We start from the raw sequence: 21591 nt of genomic DNA, 5'->3' as shown, positions 1-21591 counted from the left end.
ATCTGATGATGAGAAGAGCATGTCAGTCAACCTGAAACCGAAAGTGTTTCAGCAGCAGGGTCTCTTTAACCACGAGCTTCTCTCAAATACACTTGAACGATGAGCATGTGACTCACCCATGTCCTGTTGTGTTCATTTCTGTGTCCACAGCACTTTCTGAAACCACTGCAGCCTTTCCTGCAGCCCGTGGACATCGAGAACATCTTCATCAATATTGAAGTGAGTCTCTCTGTCATCCTCATCATCAGTGTCTCGTGTTCATCCGATCAGCTCAGTAATCCCCGTCCTCTCTCACAGGATCTGGCCAAGACCCATCGCTCTCTGCATAATGAGCTGCAGGAGTCCATACTGCATTTACGAGCCGAGAATCTCTATCAGATCTTCATCGACTACAAGGAGAGGTACGGCACGCACAGAACTCAAAAAAACTCATACAGCACTCATACAGGGAACATAACTGAGGCTCTCAGTCAAACTCATGAGCTCTGAAAGAGTAATCAGCTTTGAATCTGTAAGTGAATCATTAATTCAACTGATTCATTCAACAAAAAACTGATTCATTCAGGAATGAAACAAGTGTCTAAATTGGTCTAAATTAGTGAGTAACTGAATCATTTACTTCAGTGGTTTGTTTAACATTGAAAATTCAATTATTGATTCACTGATTTGTTCATAAACACTGATTCATTTAGGAATGAAATAAGGGACTGGTCAGTGAATCATTTATTCAGTGGTTTATTGAACAAAATTGATTAATTTAGGAATTGAAAATGATACAAATTAATTGAATCATTGATTCCATTATTCGTTCATCAACACTAATTCATTTAGGAAATAAAGAAGTGACTCAGTATGAATGAGTCATTGAATCATTGATTCTGTTATTCGTTCAACAGCTGATTTATTCAGGAATTAAACAAGTGTCTGTCTTTATGTGTGAGTCACTGAAACTAATTAAAGAAGTGACCATCTCAATATCATTGATTCAACTAATCTGTTCAACAACACTGATTCCCTCAGGATCAAAACAAGTGACAAGTCTATCTATAAATGTGAATCACTGAATCATTGATTCATTCAGCAAAACTTGATTCATTCATACTGAACGTCATTTATGAAACATGAGCAGAAATTTGTGTCCACATCACTTGTAAAACCACTCTTACACAATCCGATTGAATGTGACCATTCATGTAAGAGTGGATTTACGAATGATTTACACACTAATTGTTTCCTCATTGAGGTTCATTGCAACAATTGTGAATGAAAGGATGTTTTCTGATGGACAACACGGATCTGTGTTTGTGTGTGTGTGTGTGTGTGTGTGTGTGTGTGTGTGTGTGTGTGTGTGTGTGTGTGTGTGTGTGTGTGTGTGTGTGTGTGTGTGGTAGGCTGTTGCTGTACGGACGTTACTGCAGTCAGGTGGAAGCCTCCACCAAACATCTGGACAAACTCACCAGCACGCATGAAGACGTGAAGATGAAACTGGAGGTCAGAAACACACGGATCACAGATGCATTTAACCTGATATAAATACCTCGGGCTAACCGAAAGCCAGCGCTACAAAGCACCAGTGATCTCATTTAGCAAACCTGCTCATATTTAGGAGTGTTCGATGCGAGCCAACAGCGGCAGGTTTTCCCTGCGAGATCTGCTGATGGTTCCCATGCAGAGAGTCCTGAAGTATCATCTGCTCCTGCAGGTAACACACACATGTGAGATTTCACTATATTAGTGAGATCTAACCCTCATAAGCACAGACAAACCTGTACAGAACAACACAAACACACATATGTGGAAATGAGGACACATCCGAGACATTTGTGGTTCTTTAATTTGGCTAATTACATTAAAATCCTAAATACAAACTGTAAGTTGTATAGTCACAATTCATAATGAATATGCTCTTTGGACTAGGGTGAAAAATTATAATGTGATTTGCAATAAAAACTCAGATTTCTATAACTTCTCTTCTTTCAGACTAGTGGAAAGCAAACATTTTAATTTGTAATATTTCAGTTTATGCATTTTCCAGACACTTTTATCCAAATCTACTTGCATTGCATTTGAGGTACAAGTTTTATTTCAGTCTGGTAGAAAGAAAACATCCAAAATGCACATATAAGTGTTTATTTTATTGCACTTTATTTGTGTCTGTAGATGTTTAATAGCCATGCATATCTTTAAAAGTTGTTTCTCCACTTCAGCAGCACTTACAAACACCAAAACTTAGAGATTTATTCCTATCTATGTTCTGAAGGATTTTACTGAGGGGTTTGTTAATATTTCATTCACAATAATTTACACAAGATTTTAATCTTAAAAAGATGGTAAATAATGCATATCTTTAACCGCTGTGAGTTTTTTCTCTACTTCAGCAGCACGTACACACACCAAATGTAATAGTTTTATTCCTCTCTATATTCTGAAGGTTTTTACTGAGGGGTTTGTTCATATACCATTCGCACTGATTTATACAACATGCTATTCCTGAAAATATGGTGAAAATGTATTTGTTTTCTGTCTGTAGACAGGATTTTCTGATTTATGGAGTAAAAAATAATAAGAAGAGAAATCCAAAATCCACTCTGGAAAAACCTCTACCTCTAACATCACAACAAAATCTAACTAGAATTATGGATCTGGCATTATCCAGTCTTCAGATTAATATTCTGGAAATTAATGCAAATTAGTATTAAATATTATATAATTCCAGAAAGCTTGCAACTAATATGAAACAGTTGTCTTAAAGTACTGTGATTAATCAACTGGTTTAGTATGGTGAAATAGATTAAATGTTTACCCTGTTCACCTTAAAGTCGTCTTTATTAATCATGTCCCCAAAATGCATGTGTGTGTCTCAGGAGCTCATGAAACACACGGTGGGCCAACAAGAGAAGGAAAACTTGCGCACAGCGCTGGATGCCATGAGGGTGAGTGTGTGTGTGTTTAGCATGTGCAAAACAAGGGATAGGGAGACGTTTCAGTAGACATTCAGGGGTTCATATGATGAAGGAACATGCTTCACTCACTGTTCACGATGGAGAACTTGAAAAATCATATTAGTGAATGTAAATAGAGGTGCCGTCTCAGTACCGGTTACACTGTGGTTGACCGATGAAAATGCTCCTGCTGAATCTTCAAAACTGTTTACCTGTAACACACAAATGAATCAGACACCAAATACTGATGCGAAGATATTTCGTCACAACATTTGTGCATTGAGTCAGAACTTTGTGGGTATTTTGATCAGGATGTGCAGTGAAGTGAGAGCACCAAGTAGAGGTAAAATGAGTAGAAAAGCTCATGAACATGAATTGGATGTATGATTATTAGATGACTGAACATGCTGCTGGTGTGTGTGTGTGTGTGTGTTTGTAGGATCTGGCTCAGTGTGTGAACGAGGTGAAGAGAGACAATGAGATCATCCGTCAGATCACGACGTTTCAGCTGTGCATCGAGAACATGGTACAGAAGCAACTGAGAACAATTCGTTTTAGCTCTGAACTCGGATTCATTTGTATTTGAGGCTGATTCAGACTCTCTGTATTTAGTCTCAGTCTCTGGCGTTATACGGACGACCCAAAATAGACGGAGAATTCAAGATCTGCAGCCTGGAGAAGAAATCCAAACAGGACAGGTGTGTGTGTGTTTGTTACTATAACTGTAACAATAACGATAAAGATAACTAGAATTAGAACTATAACTGTAACTGTAACGCTAACTATCTTGATAACAGTACTTATAAAGACAGCTATAAAGTGAACTATATCAATATTTATAATGATAATTACTATACTAGCACCCGCATCAACAGAGGATATCATTCCATTTATTAAAAACATGCTGCAGTTTTGATATTTGACACTTTAAATGCTAGAGCTCGGTGTCGGGTGGATTTTGATTGGCTGTCAGTGTTTTTATCATTCATCAGCTGGAAAAAATTCCAATAATATAGTTATCGTTATAGCTGTGCTGTGGATTTCACTATTCTCTTGGACTTAGAGTGATTATTATAACTTCATAGTTATTGTGATACATGTCGCTCTTTATAGGTCATTGAGTCTGAAATTTTCGTCCGAAAGTTTTGCACGTTAAAAAATAAATACATCCTCACGTTATGTCAATCACGTTTACTGCCTGCGAAACTTTCGTCCGTCATAAAAAAAAAAAACGGATGAGGTTCGATTTTCTGCTTTTTCGCATCCGTAGCATGCATCTTGATAGGAAAGAATGAGGAATATGAAAAAACACAAAAATGCACGTGAAAATTTCAGTGTGCAATGACCTTTAGTGTGTTTGTGTGCAGGTATGGCTTTCTCTTCGACAAGGCTCTGTTAGTGTGTAAGAAGCGCAGCGGCGAGAGTCTGGAGCTGAAGGAGCTGATTGAGCTTCAACATTACCAGATGAGAGACGAGCCGACAGGAGAGAAAGAAAGCAAGAAGGTTCCACACCTCCTCTCAGCTCACAGTGCTTCGTCATCAGCACACACCTGTACCTGACGCTTGATTGTGTGTGTTTACAGTGGACGCACACCTTCCTGCTGATGGATCTGTACGGTCAGGGCGGCTACGATCTGTACTTTAAGACGCGAGAGCTGAAGAAGAAGTGGCTGGAGCAGTTTGAGATGGCGCTGTGAGTCCATCGCTCATATACTCAGCTCAATTGCAGCTTGTTAAATATGTATTATGCAGCAGAAACCTTGCATGTGGTGTGTTTGTAGGTCCAACATGTGTCCGGAGAACAGCACGGCTAACGGTCATGACTTCCAGATGCACTGTTTTGAGGACACCACCTCATGTAAAGCCTGTCAGATGCTCCTCAGGTGAACTTCATCTCTTTAAATCAGTCGTTTCTTTTCTGTTCTGCTCAACAAACATGACATGCTGCTGCAATTAGTTATAACTACTTCAAATTTGTTGAGATATCTTAAATATTCAACTTAACTAAAGTAAAAAAAAAAAAACATTTTTAAGGCAGGCATGAACTTTTTTTAAGTTAAAACAACGCATTGTTACTTATTCTAATGCTGAATTTGGAGTCTTGATAACTAATCAAATTTTTTTGTTTGTTTTTGTTTCTTGTTTTGATGCATTTTGTTTTCTGACTCGGGAAATGTATTTTATTTGAATATAATCAATATACTATTAGAGTATTATTTTTAACGTTTTCTTTTATTGATACATTAATCATTCTGAAATAGAAAAGTTGCACTCATGCCTTTCAGCTGTTTTATTGTAGTATTATCAGTATGTTATTAGAGTGCTTATTAGTTTTTAATTCATTTCTATTGTTCATTTTAATTCAAGTTTTAATAATTTTTCTTAGTTTTTGCTTAGTTTTAGCACTTATTACTTTAGGACTTGTTTATTTTCATTTAGCTTCCAATGCAACATTTCTAGTTTTCATTCAGGTTTTTCATCTAATGTCATGTTTCAGTTAAAGGGAAAGTTCTATTAGGTTTATAGCTACTGTACCAGTTATAGTTTGTTGATCATAACCACACTGCTTCACAGCTCGGTTCCAGTAAATGCTCTTTTTAGTCCAGGAGGAAGTTCTGAGCTGTGAAAGTTGCAGCATCAGTTCATTTCGAGTTTCATCAGCTCATCAAACTCAGAAGATGAAGTCAATGCGATGTGTCAGGATGGGATTCCTGTAAGACATAAATGATGATGTTTTCATCTTTGTTGCATGTGTGCGTCTCAGGGGGATCTTCTATCAGGGCTACCGCTGCTCGCGCTGTAAGATGGCCGCTCATAAAGAGTGTCTGGGTCGAGTTCCTGCATGCGGCCGAAACTCTGGTGAGAAAACAGATACAAAACGTGAGAATGTAATGTGTTGATGATGTTTGTTCAGTCGCCTTCACATGTGCTTCTCGTTCACTCCACAGAACTGTCAGGAACGCTCAAGAAGGTCTGTGCATCCAAATTACTTAATTATTTTTGTGCCTTACTTTTGTAGATTTTTAAGTTGTGTAAACTTTTATTTAATTTCTTTACAACATGTCCTGTTGTTGTAATACATACAGCATGATAACACACAAACATGTGATAAGCCCATTTACACACTAAATTCAATCATTTGACATTTAAACAGCTTAAATATAATATAATATAATATAATACAATACAATCGTGGTCAGAATTATTGGTACCCTTGGTAAATATGATCAAAGAAGGCTGTGAAAATTAATCTGCATTGTTAATCCTTTTGATCGTTTATTTTAAAAATTCACAAAAATGGGGGGAAATATCATTATGAAATAAATGTTTTTCTCTAATACACATTGGCCACAAATAACGGCACCCTTTTATTCAATACTTTTTGAAACCTCCATTTGCCAGTTTGACAGCTCTAAATGTTCTCCTATAATGTCTGATGAGGTTAGAAAACACCTGACAAGAGATCAGAGACCATTCCTTCATCCAGAATCACTCCAGAGCCTTCAGATTCACAGCTTCTTCTCTTTAGTTCACCTCACTCATTTTCTACAGGGTTCAGGTCAGAGGACTGGAATGGTCAGCAGAAGCTTGGTTTTGTGCTCAGTGACCCATTTTTGTGTTGTTTTTGAGGTTTGTGTTTGGATTATTGTATGGTTGGAAGATCTAAACCTGGCCCATTATAAGTTTTCTAACAGAGTCAGTCACTTATTGATTTTTTTATCTGTTGGTATTTGATAGAATCCATGATGCCATGTGTCTGAACAAGATGTCCAGGACCTCCAGCAGAAATATAAGCCCACAACATCAAACATACAGCAGTATATTTCATTGTAGACATGGGGTACTTTTTATCCCTGTGTTCACCAAACCCATCTTGAGTGTTTGCTGCTAAAAAGATCATTTTCATCTGAGCATAGAAGCCAGTCCCATTTGAAGTTCCAGTCGTGTCTGATAACTGAATATGCTGGAGATTGTTTTTGGATGAGCTAGGAGAATTTTTCTTGAAACCCTCCCAAACAACATGTGCTGATTTAGGGGCTGTTTGACTATTTTTTTAAGGTTTTCTGCCCCCGAGACTCAACTGTAATTCTCCAGCTGTGGTCCTTGGAGAGTCTTTAGCAACTCAAACTCTCCTTCTCAGCGTGCATTAGGACGATATAGACACACGTCCTCTTCCAGGCAGTTTCATAACATTTTCTGTTGATTGGAAATTCTTAATTATTGCCCTGATGGTGGAAATGGGGATTTTCACTGCTCTAGCTCTTTTCTTAAAGCCACTTCACTAATTTGTGAATCATTTGCTGCACATCAGAAATATATTCTTTGGTTTTTCTCATTGTGACGGATGATTAAAGGAATTTGGGCTTTGTTTTCCCTCCTATTTATATTTCTGTGAAACGGGAAGCCATGGCTGGATAATTTCATGTTCATAATCACCCTGGAGTGCTCAAAATTGTGAATATGAATAGGAATATACTTCAGGGATATTTTACTCATTAGAATTTCTAGGGGTGCCAATAACTGTGTCCAACGTGTATTTGAGAAAAACATTTATTTCATAATTTCCCCCATTTTCAATTGTTTTAGTTCAATGAAAGGTTAGATTTTTTTTAAATAAAAGATCAAAAGGATTAATAATGCAGGTTTATTTTCAGAGCCTTCTTTGATCATATTTACCAAAGGTGCCAATAATTCTGACCACGACTGTATAATATAATAAATATAATATAATAAACAAAAACCTGTCCAATATTTTTTTTTACTTTATTTGTTTCTGACCATTTATTTGTAATAATATAATAATTTGCAAATGAAGTTTATTTGTGTAATCATCAGTATGAGCATTTTGTTTGTGTGTGTTGAAGTGTATTTTCATGTTGTTTCAGAATAAAACGATGAGGTTGGCATCTCAAAGACAGGCCAAACCAGGTAAACACACGTCACACAGTGTCCTCACACACACACACACACACACACACGTTTACTTAGCTATCTAAATGGGGACTCTCCATAGGCGTAATGGTTTTTATATTGTACAAACTTTATGTGCTATTGCCCTACACCTACTGTACACCTAAACTTAGCCCTCACAGGAGACTTTGTGCATTTTCACAATTTCAAAATAACTTTTAGTTTGTTTTTAAGCCAGTTTTACAAATGATGACGTCCCCAAAGGGAGGTTTTTGGAGATTTTGTCAGGTTTACCTCACTTTTGGGTACAAATTTGCATCCAAAATATGGTTAACACACTATTACACACACACACACACACACGCTGGTCTGTGTACTCACACACTCGTGTGTCTCGATCAGGTCTGCCGAAGATGGAGGTGTGTGTGGATTATTACGGTCTCCCTCCGCCGCCGCTGGCGTTCGGTCAGCTGCTGCCGCTGTCTGTGGGAGACACGGTGGAGCTGACTCGTGCCGAGGTCGACCTGCAGTGGTGGGAGGTGAGGGGTCAATGCTATCTCTCTCTCACACACACACACACACACACACACACAGGTACAGGAGTGTTTCTGGGTACAGCAGAACTCCTCGACGAGCCCTGTTACCATAATGAAGCCATTTCATCTGTGAAGTAGTGGCTATGGGGTAGAGCCTGGAGCAACTTTACCACTCACATTCATGACAGAGTTTTTGCCCAGAACAGAACCATACCGCCAATCCAAACTGTATGCTAAATGTCTGTCATTTTGACCATAGTGGTCCTGACAGAAATGTGTTTAGTGTATATAAAATTAGTGCTGTCAATCGATTAAAAAATGTAATCGTGTTAATCACAGTCATGGACTGTGATCAATCATGATTAAATCGCAAATTTAAAATACTAGGATTTACCTGTAAATGTGTTGAAAAAGAAATGCATGACAAACTAGTTTAAGGAAACAGAAGCCTTCACACCTCCGCTAGGTATGAAATATAATCCTTATTATTCTTTTGTTTTTGTTTTCAGCCTTTATACTGGCAATAAAACGTTTACCAAGCCACGATCGCTTCAATCCCAGCATACAGTGGGGCAAATAAGTATTTGATACACTGCCGTTTTTTCAAGTTTTCCCACTCACAAAGAATGGAGAGATCTGTTATTTTCATCGTAGGTACACCTCAACTGTGAGAGAAAAAAATCCAGAAAATCACATTGTATGATTTTAAAATAATTAACTTCCATTTTATTGCATGAAATAAGTATTTGATCACCTACCAAGCAGCAAGACTTCTGGCTCTCACAGACCTGTTAGTTTGTCTTTAAGAAGCCCTCCTATCCTCCACTCATTACCTGTATTAATTGCACCTGTTTGAACTCGTTACCTGTATAAAAGACACCTGTTCACACACTCAATCAATCAGACTCCAACCTCTCCACTATGGGCAAGACCAAAGAGCTGTCTAAGGACACTAGGGACAAAACTGTAGACCTGCACAAGGCTGGGATGGGCTACAGGACAATAGGCAAACAGCTTGGTGAGAAGGCAACAACTGTTGGCGCAATTATTAGAAAATGGAAGAAATTCAAGATAACTGTCAATCTCCCTCGGACTGGGGCTCCATGCAAGATCTGGCCTCGTGGAGTATCAATGATCCTGAGAAAGGTGAGGGATCAGCCTAGAACTACACGGGAGGACCTGGTCTATGACCTGAAGAGAGCTGGGACCACAGTCTCAACGGTTACCATTAGTACCACACTACACCGTCATGGATTAAAATCCTGCAGCGCTGCTCAAGCCAGCACATGTCCAGGCCCGTCTGAAGTTTGCCAAAGACCATCTGGATGATACAGAGGAGGCATAGGAGAAGGTCATGTGGTCAGATGAGACCAAAATATAACTTTTTGGTATAAACCCCACTCGCCGTTTTTGGAGGAAGAAGGATGAGTACAATCCCAAGAACACCATCCCAACCGTGAAGCATGGGGGTGGAAACATCATGATTTGGGGGTGCTTTTCTGCAAAGGGGACAGGACGACTGCACCGTATTGAGGGGAGGATGGATGGAGCCATGTATTGTGAGATTTTGGGCAACAACCTCCTTCCCTCAGTAAGAGCATTGAAGATGAAATGACCCCAAACACACAGCAAGGGCAACTAAGCAGTGGCTCCGTAAGAAGCATTTCAAGGTCCTGGAGTGGCCTAGCCAGTCTCCAGACCTGAACCCAATAGAACATCTATGGAGGGAGCTGAAACTCTGTGTTGCCCAGCGACAGCCCCAAAACCTGAACGATCTGGAGGAGACCTGTATGGAGGAGTGGGCCACAATCCCTGCTGCAGTGTGTGCAAACCTGCTCAAGAACTACAGGAAACGTCTGATCTCTGTGATTGTAAACAAAGGTTTCTGTACCAAATATTAAGTTCTATTTTTCTATTCTATCAAATACTTATTCAATAAAATGGAAATTAATTATTCAAAAATCATACAATGTGATTTTCTGGATTTTTTTTATTTATTTATATTCTGTCTCTCACAGTTGAGGTGTACCTACGATGAAAATTACAGATCTCTCCATTCTTTGAAAGTGGGGAAAACTTTCTTATTGTACAGTGAAAAAATACTTATTTGCCCCACTGTACATTTACCCAAATATTATCAAAAGTATTTCTAAATAAATTGGGCCTGTTCTGCAGGTGCATTAGCACTAACATTAGCATAATGCTGCATAAAACAGTTTATGAGATTAATAGTACACTTACTCAGAACTCACTTTTAACCACCATCGAGTGTTTGTAATAACTTCCTCTTGCGATTACGTGTGTGTATAGCCTATATACACTTCGGGCGACTGCGGTACATTGTAAAAGTAGCCCAAAAAAAACCGCAACCCACAGCTCTATAATTTTTCCTGGGCTGTATTTTCAGAATAGCCCAATTGTGCAGGAAATCCATGACCCTGGCAACAATGGTTCGCTGTACCCTTATCACATATGAGTACATATCTCGCGCACTGTCTCTCTCTCTGACTCTCTCTCTCTCTCTCTCTCTCTCTCTCTCTCCGCGTTCGCTTCACTTTTGTCTAGCCCGGCGCCTCATAATCACACAATCCCTGCTTCCCAATGTGCATACTATCCACCCTGCCCTAAATAGTATTGAACATGACTAATATCCTGTAGAATTAAGGATGGATAGCATACACATAGGGACGCAGGCAATATACATTACCTTCCGTGCTGCGATGACGGCAAGAAGTTGGGGTAGTAACGAGTTACATTTACTTGAGTACATTTTTGGGGTAACTAATACTTTTAGAGTATATTTAAAAATGGGTACTTTTGCTCTTAAGTATATTTTTAGTGAAAAAACTGTACTTTTACTTCGTTACTGTGGGCGATGCTCCTCTCGTTACGTTATCTTAATGCAACATTTACTGGGGAGAATTCAGCATGTTTTTAATGATGCAGTGCAGTAAACAAAAGATGAATGCATCTAACACATCAAAGCATGTATACTTTGATAATTTGACTGTCTGAAGAGAAGAGAGAGACTCTTTTGGTTTCGATTCCTGTGTGTGTGAATGAGGTTACAGCAGGATATTTGATCTGTGCTTATAATGGAGAACAGAAACCTCCGTGCATCTGCATTTTCTCCTTCTCCTTTCCGCATGTCTTGAGCCGTTTATTTGTCATGTTAAATCCTGGATATGAGTGTTATGTGATCTTGACCCATATACATATGAATATACTGTATATAATAGAGCATGTATATAGATCTGAAGTGTGTGTGTGTTTCAGGGCAGGAATCTGACCACCGGTGAGGTCGGCTGGTTTCCCTGCAGTAAAGTTCAGCCGTTTGTGCCGGTGAGCTGATGAGTGGTTCAAATTTACATCCTGTACTTCAATCATTATTTCCTTTATTTATTTCCTCTTTTTTTTTCTCTCTTTTTTTATTTCCCACAATTTTTAATCTTTATTATTTCCCACTTTTTTATCCTACACTTTTTTTTTTTTTATTTCCCTACATTTTTACATCAGACATTTTTTTCTACAATTTTTCATCTTTATTTACTACAAATTTTATTTTCTGCAGCTTTTAACCTTTGCCCTACAATTTTTTTCTTCTTAAATCTTTATCTTTATTTTCCCCTGCAATTTTTATTACTTTTTTTATTTCTCACATTTTTTAATTGTATTTATGTCCTACAATATATTTAATTTTTTTTATTTTTGTTTAGGAATTTTTCATATTTATACATTTCTGAGAATATTCCTAGTTTAGCGTATAACAGTACAGTTGCAGTGGAGTCCAAAACTCTGGGAGCACTGTTAAAGTGCTTTTTTTATTCAGTTTTATTTAGATTATCAGGATTAAACATTTGAAAGAAATTGTAATGAAAAACGAGCATGAGTTTGATGAAGTCTTGTAATTTTGGTTCATGCTTTAAGGAAAGTAGCACTTGCTTAATGATAGAAATAGAGCATCATAAAATCTTCTGTTTGTTTTCAGGTTTAGATTAAATTAGATTAAATGAGAAGTAATTGTTTTACATTTGGATGCACTGTAACAATCTGCCTGATAAATCCTAGCATCTACTGCTAGTAAAGTAAATGTGTTGTCTGATCTCTGTAGATACCTTCTCCAGATTTAACAGGACTGCCCTGGTAACACACACACACACACACACACACACACACACACTTATGTTTCATCTATATTCACTCCTTTTCACATATACACACTAACACATGCGTCTGGTGTCAGGTTTGCTGGTAACATGGACCGGACCGGTGCTAAAACTCTGCTGATGTCTCGCTCCGACGGGACGTTTCTGGTGCGACAGAAGGACGCCGGAGAATTCGCCATCAGCCTCAAGTACAGTGAACACACTCAAACTCACTGACTGACAGCTGTCAATCAAACAGAGCTCCAGTGACATGCCTCTCTGTCTCTGACTCAGGTTCAACATGGACACCAGACACATAAAGGTCACGTACTCAGAGGGACTCTACAGGATCAACGAGAAGAAAGCCTTCAAGGGACTGTTCGTAAGTCAACACACACACACACACACACACACACACACATGTAGGGTTTCCGTGTTTTATGGGTTCCTGCCATCGGTATAATTGTTTTTGTACTGTATAAACTGTATTTTCTATCCCCTTATCCTAATACTACACCTCACACACAACTACAGGCATTTTTACATTCTCAAAGCCCTCCATGTTTCCCCATGGGGACCAAAAAATGTCCCCACAACAACAAGGATTTTGGATATTGCCATCTATAACATTGGGTACACCCGAACCTCCAAACATGCATGACTTTTCTTCTTCTGTAGAACATAACAGAAGATATTTTGAGAAATTTTCTCAATGTTTTAGTCCAGTGTTTGTTTGTTACAGTTATCGCTATAGTTATCACTGCAGGCATTGTTACATTTATTGTGAATTAATATTGTTAGTTACTGTTACAGTTCCTTGGCAGGTATTGTTACAATTATTGCTACAGTTATCGCTACAGTTATCATTGCCATGTTATAACAAATGATATAGTTTTCCTGACAGTAATCATCAGGCTGTGAGTGTGTAACGTGTGATGTGTGTGTGGCAGGAGCTGGTGCAGTTCTATCAGGAGAACTCGCTGAGGGAGTGCTTTAAGGACGTGGACTGCAGACTGCAGACGCCGTACAAGCAGCCGGAGCAGAGCGCCTCGCCGCAGCCCAGCAACACACGCCCAGCAGGTACAGTACACGCCATCCACACCTGAACACAGATCCAACACCACCCCCCCCCCCTCCCTTAACCCTGTGTGTGTGTGTGTGTGTGTGTGCAGGTGTGAGCGAGCGCTATCACGGCACGGCTAAAGTGCGCTATGATTTCTCTGCACGTGACCGCACCGAGCTCTCTCTGCGGGAGGGAGACACCGTCAAAATCCTCTCCAAGAAAGCTCACAACGGCTGGTGGAAAGGAGAGGTGTATGGCAGGGTACGACACACACTCACACTTTACAGTCACAGTTCACACAACAATCACCTGCTGGCTTCGCTTCCTCAAGCGTGTGACGGAAATGTTACGTCCCTTACCGTATTTGGAAACACAGCGACTTCACGACAACAATACTACATCGAGAATACAAGTTACGCCTTCCTCTTTACCTAAACATTTGGACGGTGTTATGCAAATCTTCCCACACAGTGACGTAGACATGGGGGCGTTTAAATAAGGCGTTTAAGAAGGACTGGATGAGTTTGAACTTTTATAAAGAATATCTCTTTGGTTTTGAGACTTTAGTCTGTGCAACTTCATGGATCTTATCTATGCACAAACAGCTTGTAACAATCCAAAGAGAAGGAAAACTTAATCCCATCATGTGACCCCTTTAATATAAACTTCTAAAATGACAAAAAAAAGAAATATATATTTATTTCCTTAATTAACAAGATAGATTTTGACAAGCATTTGTATGTGAATATATTAGAAATAATCATAAACACTGTGTTCCATTCATTTCTGGCAAATACACAATTGAATCAAGTAAATAATATATCTGACTATTAACAGTATGCTCTTCTGCTGTAGGTGGGTCTGTTTCCTGCTAATTACGTGGAAGAGGAGCATTCGGATTACTGCTGACCAATCAACAGCTTCATCACCCCAACATCACTCTCATACGCAACACAATCACCGTCTACAGCGTCCGTCTCACCGGTGAACCCAGTCAAGCGCCCTATACACACACAGAGCCTTCTTCACGAGACAAACTGAATGATTTCATCCTTTCACTTCACACCCACTCCAGATCGGAGAGATGTAATTCAGATTAATATTAACGGTTGGCGGGGTTCAGAAGAGCTCGTCAGTATGGATGTAATGAGCTGTTTTTTTCTTGAGATTCTGATTAAAGTGGTTAGAAAACTGTTCAACAAACACAGAGACTCGATTGTACATAAATATGAGTTTTATTTCCAAAGAATATCAAAACAATTCAACTAAACAAATATTCTGATGCCTCGAGACATGATGAAAACAACTCGCTCCACAAACTCTGTGTGTTAGTGGTGTAATGTGTTGCTGTGTGTGTGTGTGTGTGTGTGTTAGTGGTGTAATGCGTTGCTGTGTGTGTGTGTGTGTGTGTGTGTGTGTGTGTGTGGTGTAATGTGTTTCTACTGGTAATAGAGCTCAAGGTTCATGCCGTCATGGATTTCATCTGATGCACAGAGTCAAGGATATGAACGATTATGCATATAAATGCATATATGTCACTAAAAACACTCTTAATGGACAGACTGAATGTCTCGCACAGACTTATGGGGCGGTTTTACTCAACATGAGCACAAAAGATCAGGAACTAACTCATAACACTGGTTTACAATAAGCTTTCATTTGTTACATGCTTCAGTTCAATATTTCTTTAGTCAGCATTTACTAATCTCAATGTTAATTTGAACTGATACACTCTTAAAATCAAATCTGTTAATACTGTTTAATGGACCTGAGCCAACATGAAAAAACAATGAACACTTGTATTTTTTATTAACTAATGCTATCAAACATTAATAAATACGGTAACAAATATTTCTGATTAAGTATGTTATTTAGACCTTATTTTGAAGTGTTACTTATATTTAATAACTAAGCAATTAAATGCTTTTCTACATCACAGACACTGTACAGGTTTGAGATGAACTAAAGGAATAGTTCATCCCAATAAATAAATAAAACTTAACATTTGCAGGTCATCCCAAATGTAGATGAGCTTGAGAGTCCAATAATCCACACTCACATCTGGAGAAGACAAAAACTCAAACAAATCCAGCATTAATACGTTTTTAACTGAAACACGAGTCCATAATCCATAATAACGCTTCCTCCAGTGAAAAGGTGGTCTGGTCTGAATCAAGAGAGAAATCTGGATTTTGATGCGAGAGACAACAGGAGATTATATTTTTCACTGGAGGAAGCATTATTATGAATGATTAAAAATGTCTTAATGATGGATGTGTTTCAGCTTTTGTCTTCTCCAGATGTTAACTGATGGACTGGAGTGGTGTGGATTATTGTGATGTTTTTATCAGCTGTTTGGACTCTCATTCTGACGGCACCCATTCACTGTAATGCTGTTTCTCCAAATCTGATGAAGAAGCAGACTGGATGGCCTGAGGGTGAGCACATTTTCATTTTGCGTGTGAAGGATACAGTCTCCCAGTGACACGTGGTCCTTGAAAATGGTGTACCTGCACACAAACACGTCAGATTATCATCACACTCGACTGCTGTGTTTTCCACTCATCTGCTCAGCATTCGCTCTCACCATTTCTTGAGCACGATCTTGTCCCATCGAGTGCCAGTCTGTGCTGCGATCAGCTTCTTCAGGTCTCCGATCGTGTCCTCCTGACTGACACACACAGTTAAGACCAAAAACAACACAAACCACACCTGCTGACTCCATCAATGACCAACAAACACACTCACACACTTCACAAACAGGGCTTGTTGTACAGGAGTTCAGTGTTTCAAAGGATACTTGCATTTGACCCGAACCTTCTTCCCCAGACGATCATTACAAACCACCTCAATCATCTCTGAAACACACACACACACACACACACAGAGAGACACACACACACACACACACACACACACACACACAGAGACACACACACAGACAGAGACACACACACAGACAGAGACACACACAGAGACACACACACACACACACACACACACAGAGAGAGAGACACACACACACACACAGAGAGACACACACACACACACAGAGAGAGAGAGACACACACACACACACACACACACACACACACAGAGAGAGACACACACACAGAGACACACACACACACACAGAGAGACACACACACACACAGAGAGAGACACACACACACAGAGAGAGACACACACACACAGAGAGAGACACACACACACACACACACAGAGAGAGACACACACACACACACACACAGAGACACACACACACACAGAGACACACACACACACACACACACACACACACACAGAGACACAGTATCAGTCTCAGCACTATATGCTTCATTCTGTATATACATTGCATTCTGTCAATGACCTCTTTATATAATTATTATTAAATTAATGTCGGTGTTTGTGTTTATTTTAATCGTAGTGGTGTTATTATGGCTTTAACTCTTCCAGAAGCATCTATATCTTAAAATGCGATGTGTTTCACTCAAACACACAAATGCATCACACGCTACAGCAAATAACAAAACAGTAATATTGAACACAAGTATAAATAACAGTAATCTGTATGATTTCTACCTGATTTGTGTCGTTTGTTCCCGCAGATAATCAGACGCGTTTCTCTCGCAGGCGTTTGCCGTAAACCAGAGCCGTGAAGAAAACATCCGCTCACATTTGACCAATCAGCTACGAGCCGCTTTGACTGACAGCGAGTTTCGCCAATCATATTCAAAGAAGAGCGCCGCAGCGCGAGCTCACCATGGAAATGGTCGCTAACCGACCGATTTTAGGTGTCGTGAATATTTTATCAGTTACATTTTAACAGTCTAGAATAACCTGAATACTCTCTATATATATATATATATGAATCATTTTATATATCTTTATTTAGCTTTCATTTTTTACTTTAACTTTTTATATATCTATTTGACCAATCACCGTTTATTTTGATTACCGCAAACGATTTTTTCTTTTAAATAATAGTATAAAGAATAATAAGGCGTGGTTTAATGTGTAATTCGGCAATAATTCCTCCAATCAAAACTGAATAAAGTGTTGTTTTCCGATGTTTCAGACAAAAGCGTGCTGAGGTTAGCGTCCTCTGTCGGTCAGTCCGGTCACTGCAGCAGAGCCGCGCGGAGCATCAGGACACAACCGACACCGACACCGACAGCGCTCGGAAATCATGTCCGACGACGAGAAGCTGCCGTCCGGGTGGGAGAAGCGCATGAGCCGGAGTTCAGGTGAGTCTAAACCCGGAGCAGAGGCGCTGTTTGGGCGCACGTGAGCAGATGCGCATGCTAAGTGGCTAAAGCCGCGCTACAGCCGCCTGGAGAACAGCACGCTGCTGTCGGATCTCCTGATGCATCTGAGGAGGATAACTGCTCCGCTGCAGTGTTCAGTCTGGCACCTGTGTTTCTCTGACATACATGTGAATTAACCCGCACTGATTACTGTTATTGTAGGATGCTCGGTCACTGAAGGGTTAACAGAGATATTTGCCAGATAAATGATGCTGGTTGAAAAAATAAAGTTGAAATTATCTGTCTTGTAAATGTTTCTTGCTTAAAATATAGTGTAGAAAATATTCGCCGAGTTGAGACAAACACAGATAATATTATAGTTTTCAAGTCTATTATTTGTCATATTTAATCTAAATCTTAAATAGTCTTTACATCTGTTTACACGCATTTGTTTTCATTTTAATTTGAGTCATTTTGTGGAGTTTGTCAGATTTTAAATTTGTATACAATTAGTATTTATTTGTTTTAGTTTTAGTAGTTAAACTAAACTTGAACTTTTGCCTTTGCACTAACTGAAATAAATAATACAATTTACAGTAACTTACATATTTTATTCTTTTGCTTTATTGTGATTACTATTATTATTATTAGTAGTAGTAATTTATTTATATATATATATATATTATTCCTTCAACTTTAAAGTAAACCGGATCTATTTGGTATCTTTTAAATATGTAAAAAAAAAAATTAATGATGAAAATCTGGTAAATTCTAATGCTACCAGTGTCATAAAAAAAAAAAAAAAATTAGTAGCTAAACTAAACTTGAAATTTTGCCTTTGCAACTATCTAAAACAAATAACACATTTACAGTAAATTACTATTTTATTTATTTTTAGAAAATGTTAATAACACTTCTAGGTAATCTCTGTTTTCCTGCTTTCGTGCCAAATATATAAAATATGTATTCCTTGATAGTAATAGGTTTGATCAGTTAATCTTACAAATATGTTTTTTAGAAAATCAGCGGTTGTAAAACAATGAGGAAGATCAGGGTAATTTTTATGCTACAATGTCATAAATTGCATCTTAATTAGTCCTTAAACAGGCCCCGTGTTCTGTGTGTAACACATGATCTGCTGTTGGGTTTGTATGTTGATTTGGGATGAGAATGAGCCGAGTGTGTGTGTGTGTGTGTGTCTCAGGCCGGGTGTACTACTTCAATCACATCACTAACGCGAGTCAGTGGGAGCGGCCGAGCGGAGCGGGGGCCGACGGCGCAGGTGAGCTGGAGAAGGTCCGCTGCTCTCACCTGCTGGTCAAACACAACCAGTCACGCCGGCCGTCCTCCTGGAGAGAGGAGAACATCACACGCAGCAAAGAGGAGGCGCTGCAGCTCATTCACAGTAAGAGCCGCACGTGTGTGTGTGTGTGTGTGTGACGTGCACTTATGAATTGAGACGCGTTTGTGTGTGTGTGTGTGTGTGTGTGTGTGTGTGTAGAGTACATTGAACAGATCAAGTCTGGCGAGGAGGACTTTGAGACTTTGGCGTCTCAGTTCAGCGACTGCAGCTCAGCGAGGAACGGAGGAGATCTGGGCTTGTTTGGCAGGGGTAAGACTAGAGATACACCATTAACACACCCTTACGAGATTATCAGCATCATCTGCTGACCGCCTCACGTAGTAAACTGATTACTGCATGCTTTAACATTGAGTAAAGCATTGATGCAACTTACAGCGTTGATGTAATCACTGCATTAAACTAAACCAAACATTTAAGTACAGCAGTAACTCTTATACAGTACGCTTTCATTTGATGCAGGGCTGGGCGATATATATAAAAATGATATCTTGATATTGCCAAATTTGTTAGGATATTCGAGATATATCTCAGTATGTTTGCATTTGCTTTTAAATAATAAAAAAAAACATTATTTTCTTTTGTCCCCATTAAAAAACAATTTAGACAGAACAACTATTGTTACAAAATAAATACTAAATGTTTAGTGCAAATTTAAGCAGTTAAATAGAGTGATCACTTACTGTTTTTTACTAAATGAACACATGTATATGTAACTGAAGTAGTGCAAACAAGTACAGAATGTGCATCCTGTCCACTTCTTTAGTGCATGCTATTCACAATTTGCACTGTTTAACTGGGGAAATAATTAAACTGGGATAAGTTATTTATTTATATTTAGCTAAGAACACAGGTCTGTCACCTGTCTCTGGTTTAAGAGAAGCTCTGTGGGATGAAACTATGTTCCCACTGGCACTACAAACCCTCTCAGATGGGAGCTAGTTGCTGGAACACAGGTGTTTCTTAGCTAATTTTACAAATTTGGATGATCCACCACCATGAGCACAAATCAATAGAATGTGGACTCATACATGGTTTATTTGACCTCATCTAGTGTACTGATTCAATATAAGCTTATATATAATTAATACCAAAGACTTATGCACTCTCACTGCCTATATAATGAAAACTGGTCAAACAAATGGAAAACTCATGAAAGCTCGCATAGTAGAATAACATTTTGTCTCCTTTTTTCTGATGAAAATACAGAGGGTTTTTTGGTAAAGTTGGTAAACTAACTGTTAGTTAAGGATAGAAAATGCATTAACTAACATTAACTAATGGGATTTATTGTTACGGTACAGCTGTAAGTGTTAATAATCTTAATGATGTGGGAAAGCGATATTATCAACGGTGTTATTTTTGGAACATAGATTTTTTTTTTTTTTAAATAGCTATTTTAATAAATAGCTAAATTTGTCATCTTGTTATTTTACACGCGTGTTTGTTTTGATCATTTATTTATTTTTTTATATATATATTTACTTATTTTTAGTCTTAGTTATTTTAGTATTTCAAGTCAAACTATATTAAAATGAGAAATGTTGCCTTGAAAAATAAAAAGTTACCACAATGATACAAATTTATATACTTATTTTAAAATTTTATTCTATTTCAGTTAATAATTTCAGCATTGCCTTGCTTATGAAGTTAACATGAATTGCAAAATTTGATCCACTGTGCGCTATCTATATTTGTGTGTGTGTGTGTGTGTGTGTGTGTGTGTGTGTGTGTCAGGTCAAATGCAGAAGCCGTTTGAAGACGCCTCGTTCACGCTGAAGATCGGAGACATGAGCGGCCCGGTGTTCACCGATTCAGGAGTTCACATCATCCTGAGAACCGGATAACCGGCCGGATTCCCTCTCCGTCACGCCTTCATCCCGCAGATAACACACACATTACACACACTATCCCAGGATTCCTTATCTTAATCTGTTTCCCTGAAAAACCTCACCTGGCTCGTCAAAGCTGCACGTTAAGTCCATTTCAGTTACAGATCCCTTTTGACAGGCTGTGAATCCTGCATCTCTACCCAGCATTCCTTCATTCTGCTCGGCTAAACACTCGCATGATCTGCTGTCCTGCGGCGGCGCTGGTGCCTGAACGTCACAGGACCAGCTCTGATGATGGACAGTAGACGATCGTATGACAGAGCTCCAAAAAATGACCAATAAAATTTACCATGTCACTAAAGAAAATGCTCCTGTTTTATCTCTAAGCATGATGTTATCTTTAGCTTAGTGAATCACTTTTTCTGGTTGCAGGCAAAAACTCAGATTCTCTTCTGTGCTGTTCTTATTCAGTGCAGCAGGGAAAGTTATAGAAATTCATTGGTCAGAATGTGTCGAAATTGTCCAGAAACAAGACCCATGTCTGCAAGCATAATG

The 21591-nt window shown here is 38.8% G+C and overlaps 3 protein-coding genes across 5 annotated transcripts in view; 2 read left to right on the top strand and 1 right to left on the bottom strand.

Annotated features, from left to right (window-relative positions):
* LOC306873672 (proto-oncogene vav-like) overlaps nucleotides 1-15440 on the top strand; it is a 21646-nt gene extending 6206 nt beyond the window's left edge. For all 3 annotated transcript variants that reach the window (XM_079423121.1, XM_079423122.1, XM_079423120.1), the window contains exons 8-28: nucleotides 151-219; nucleotides 298-401; nucleotides 1392-1491; nucleotides 1607-1702; nucleotides 2865-2933; nucleotides 3382-3468; nucleotides 3555-3640; nucleotides 4310-4445; nucleotides 4526-4635; nucleotides 4724-4825; nucleotides 5707-5801; nucleotides 5891-5913; nucleotides 7829-7871; nucleotides 8256-8392; nucleotides 11666-11731; nucleotides 12501-12532; nucleotides 12633-12743; nucleotides 12829-12916; nucleotides 13485-13614; nucleotides 13707-13858; nucleotides 14453-15440. In XM_079423121.1, the coding sequence (XP_079279247.1) occupies nucleotides 151-219; nucleotides 298-401; nucleotides 1392-1491; nucleotides 1607-1702; nucleotides 2865-2933; nucleotides 3382-3468; nucleotides 3555-3640; nucleotides 4310-4445; nucleotides 4526-4635; nucleotides 4724-4825; nucleotides 5707-5801; nucleotides 5891-5913; nucleotides 7829-7871; nucleotides 8256-8392; nucleotides 11666-11731; nucleotides 12501-12532; nucleotides 12633-12743; nucleotides 12829-12916; nucleotides 13485-13614; nucleotides 13707-13858; nucleotides 14453-14506 (1890 nt within the window). In that variant the 3' untranslated portion in view covers nucleotides 14507-15440. The remainder of the gene's footprint in view (nucleotides 1-150; nucleotides 220-297; nucleotides 402-1391; nucleotides 1492-1606; nucleotides 1703-2864; nucleotides 2934-3381; nucleotides 3469-3554; nucleotides 3641-4309; nucleotides 4446-4525; nucleotides 4636-4723; nucleotides 4826-5706; nucleotides 5802-5890; nucleotides 5914-7828; nucleotides 7872-8255; nucleotides 8393-11665; nucleotides 11732-12500; nucleotides 12533-12632; nucleotides 12744-12828; nucleotides 12917-13484; nucleotides 13615-13706; nucleotides 13859-14452) is intronic.
* On the bottom strand, nucleotides 14959-17742 carry LOC306873693 (ubiquitin-like protein 5). Its single transcript, XM_079423155.1, has 5 exons — nucleotides 17180-17742; nucleotides 16398-16455; nucleotides 16185-16268; nucleotides 16070-16107; nucleotides 14959-15080 (listed from the first exon to the last, which is right to left on the bottom strand). Exons 1-5 carry the CDS (start codon nucleotides 17325-17327, stop codon nucleotides 15037-15039), a joined length of 372 nt encoding a protein of 123 aa, XP_079279281.1. The 5' UTR covers nucleotides 17328-17742; the 3' UTR covers nucleotides 14959-15036.
* On the top strand, nucleotides 17384-21394 carry LOC306873692 (peptidyl-prolyl cis-trans isomerase NIMA-interacting 1-like). The gene is made up of 4 exons (XM_079423154.1): nucleotides 17384-17844; nucleotides 19049-19249; nucleotides 19346-19456; nucleotides 20942-21394. The coding sequence occupies exons 1-4, from the start codon at nucleotides 17787-17789 to the stop codon at nucleotides 21049-21051; spliced, it is 480 nt and encodes a 159-aa protein (XP_079279280.1). The 5' UTR covers nucleotides 17384-17786; the 3' UTR covers nucleotides 21052-21394.
* The last annotated feature ends 197 nt before the right edge of the window (nucleotides 21395-21591 follow it).

This window comes from Barbus barbus (assembly GCF_936440315.1).
Source record: "Barbus barbus genome assembly, chromosome: 8".
In the NCBI taxonomy this organism is placed as follows: Eukaryota; Metazoa; Chordata; class Actinopteri; order Cypriniformes; family Cyprinidae; genus Barbus; species Barbus barbus.
Note: the sequence above shows the minus strand (reverse complement) of the source record. Positions and strands in the feature narration are given on the sequence as shown.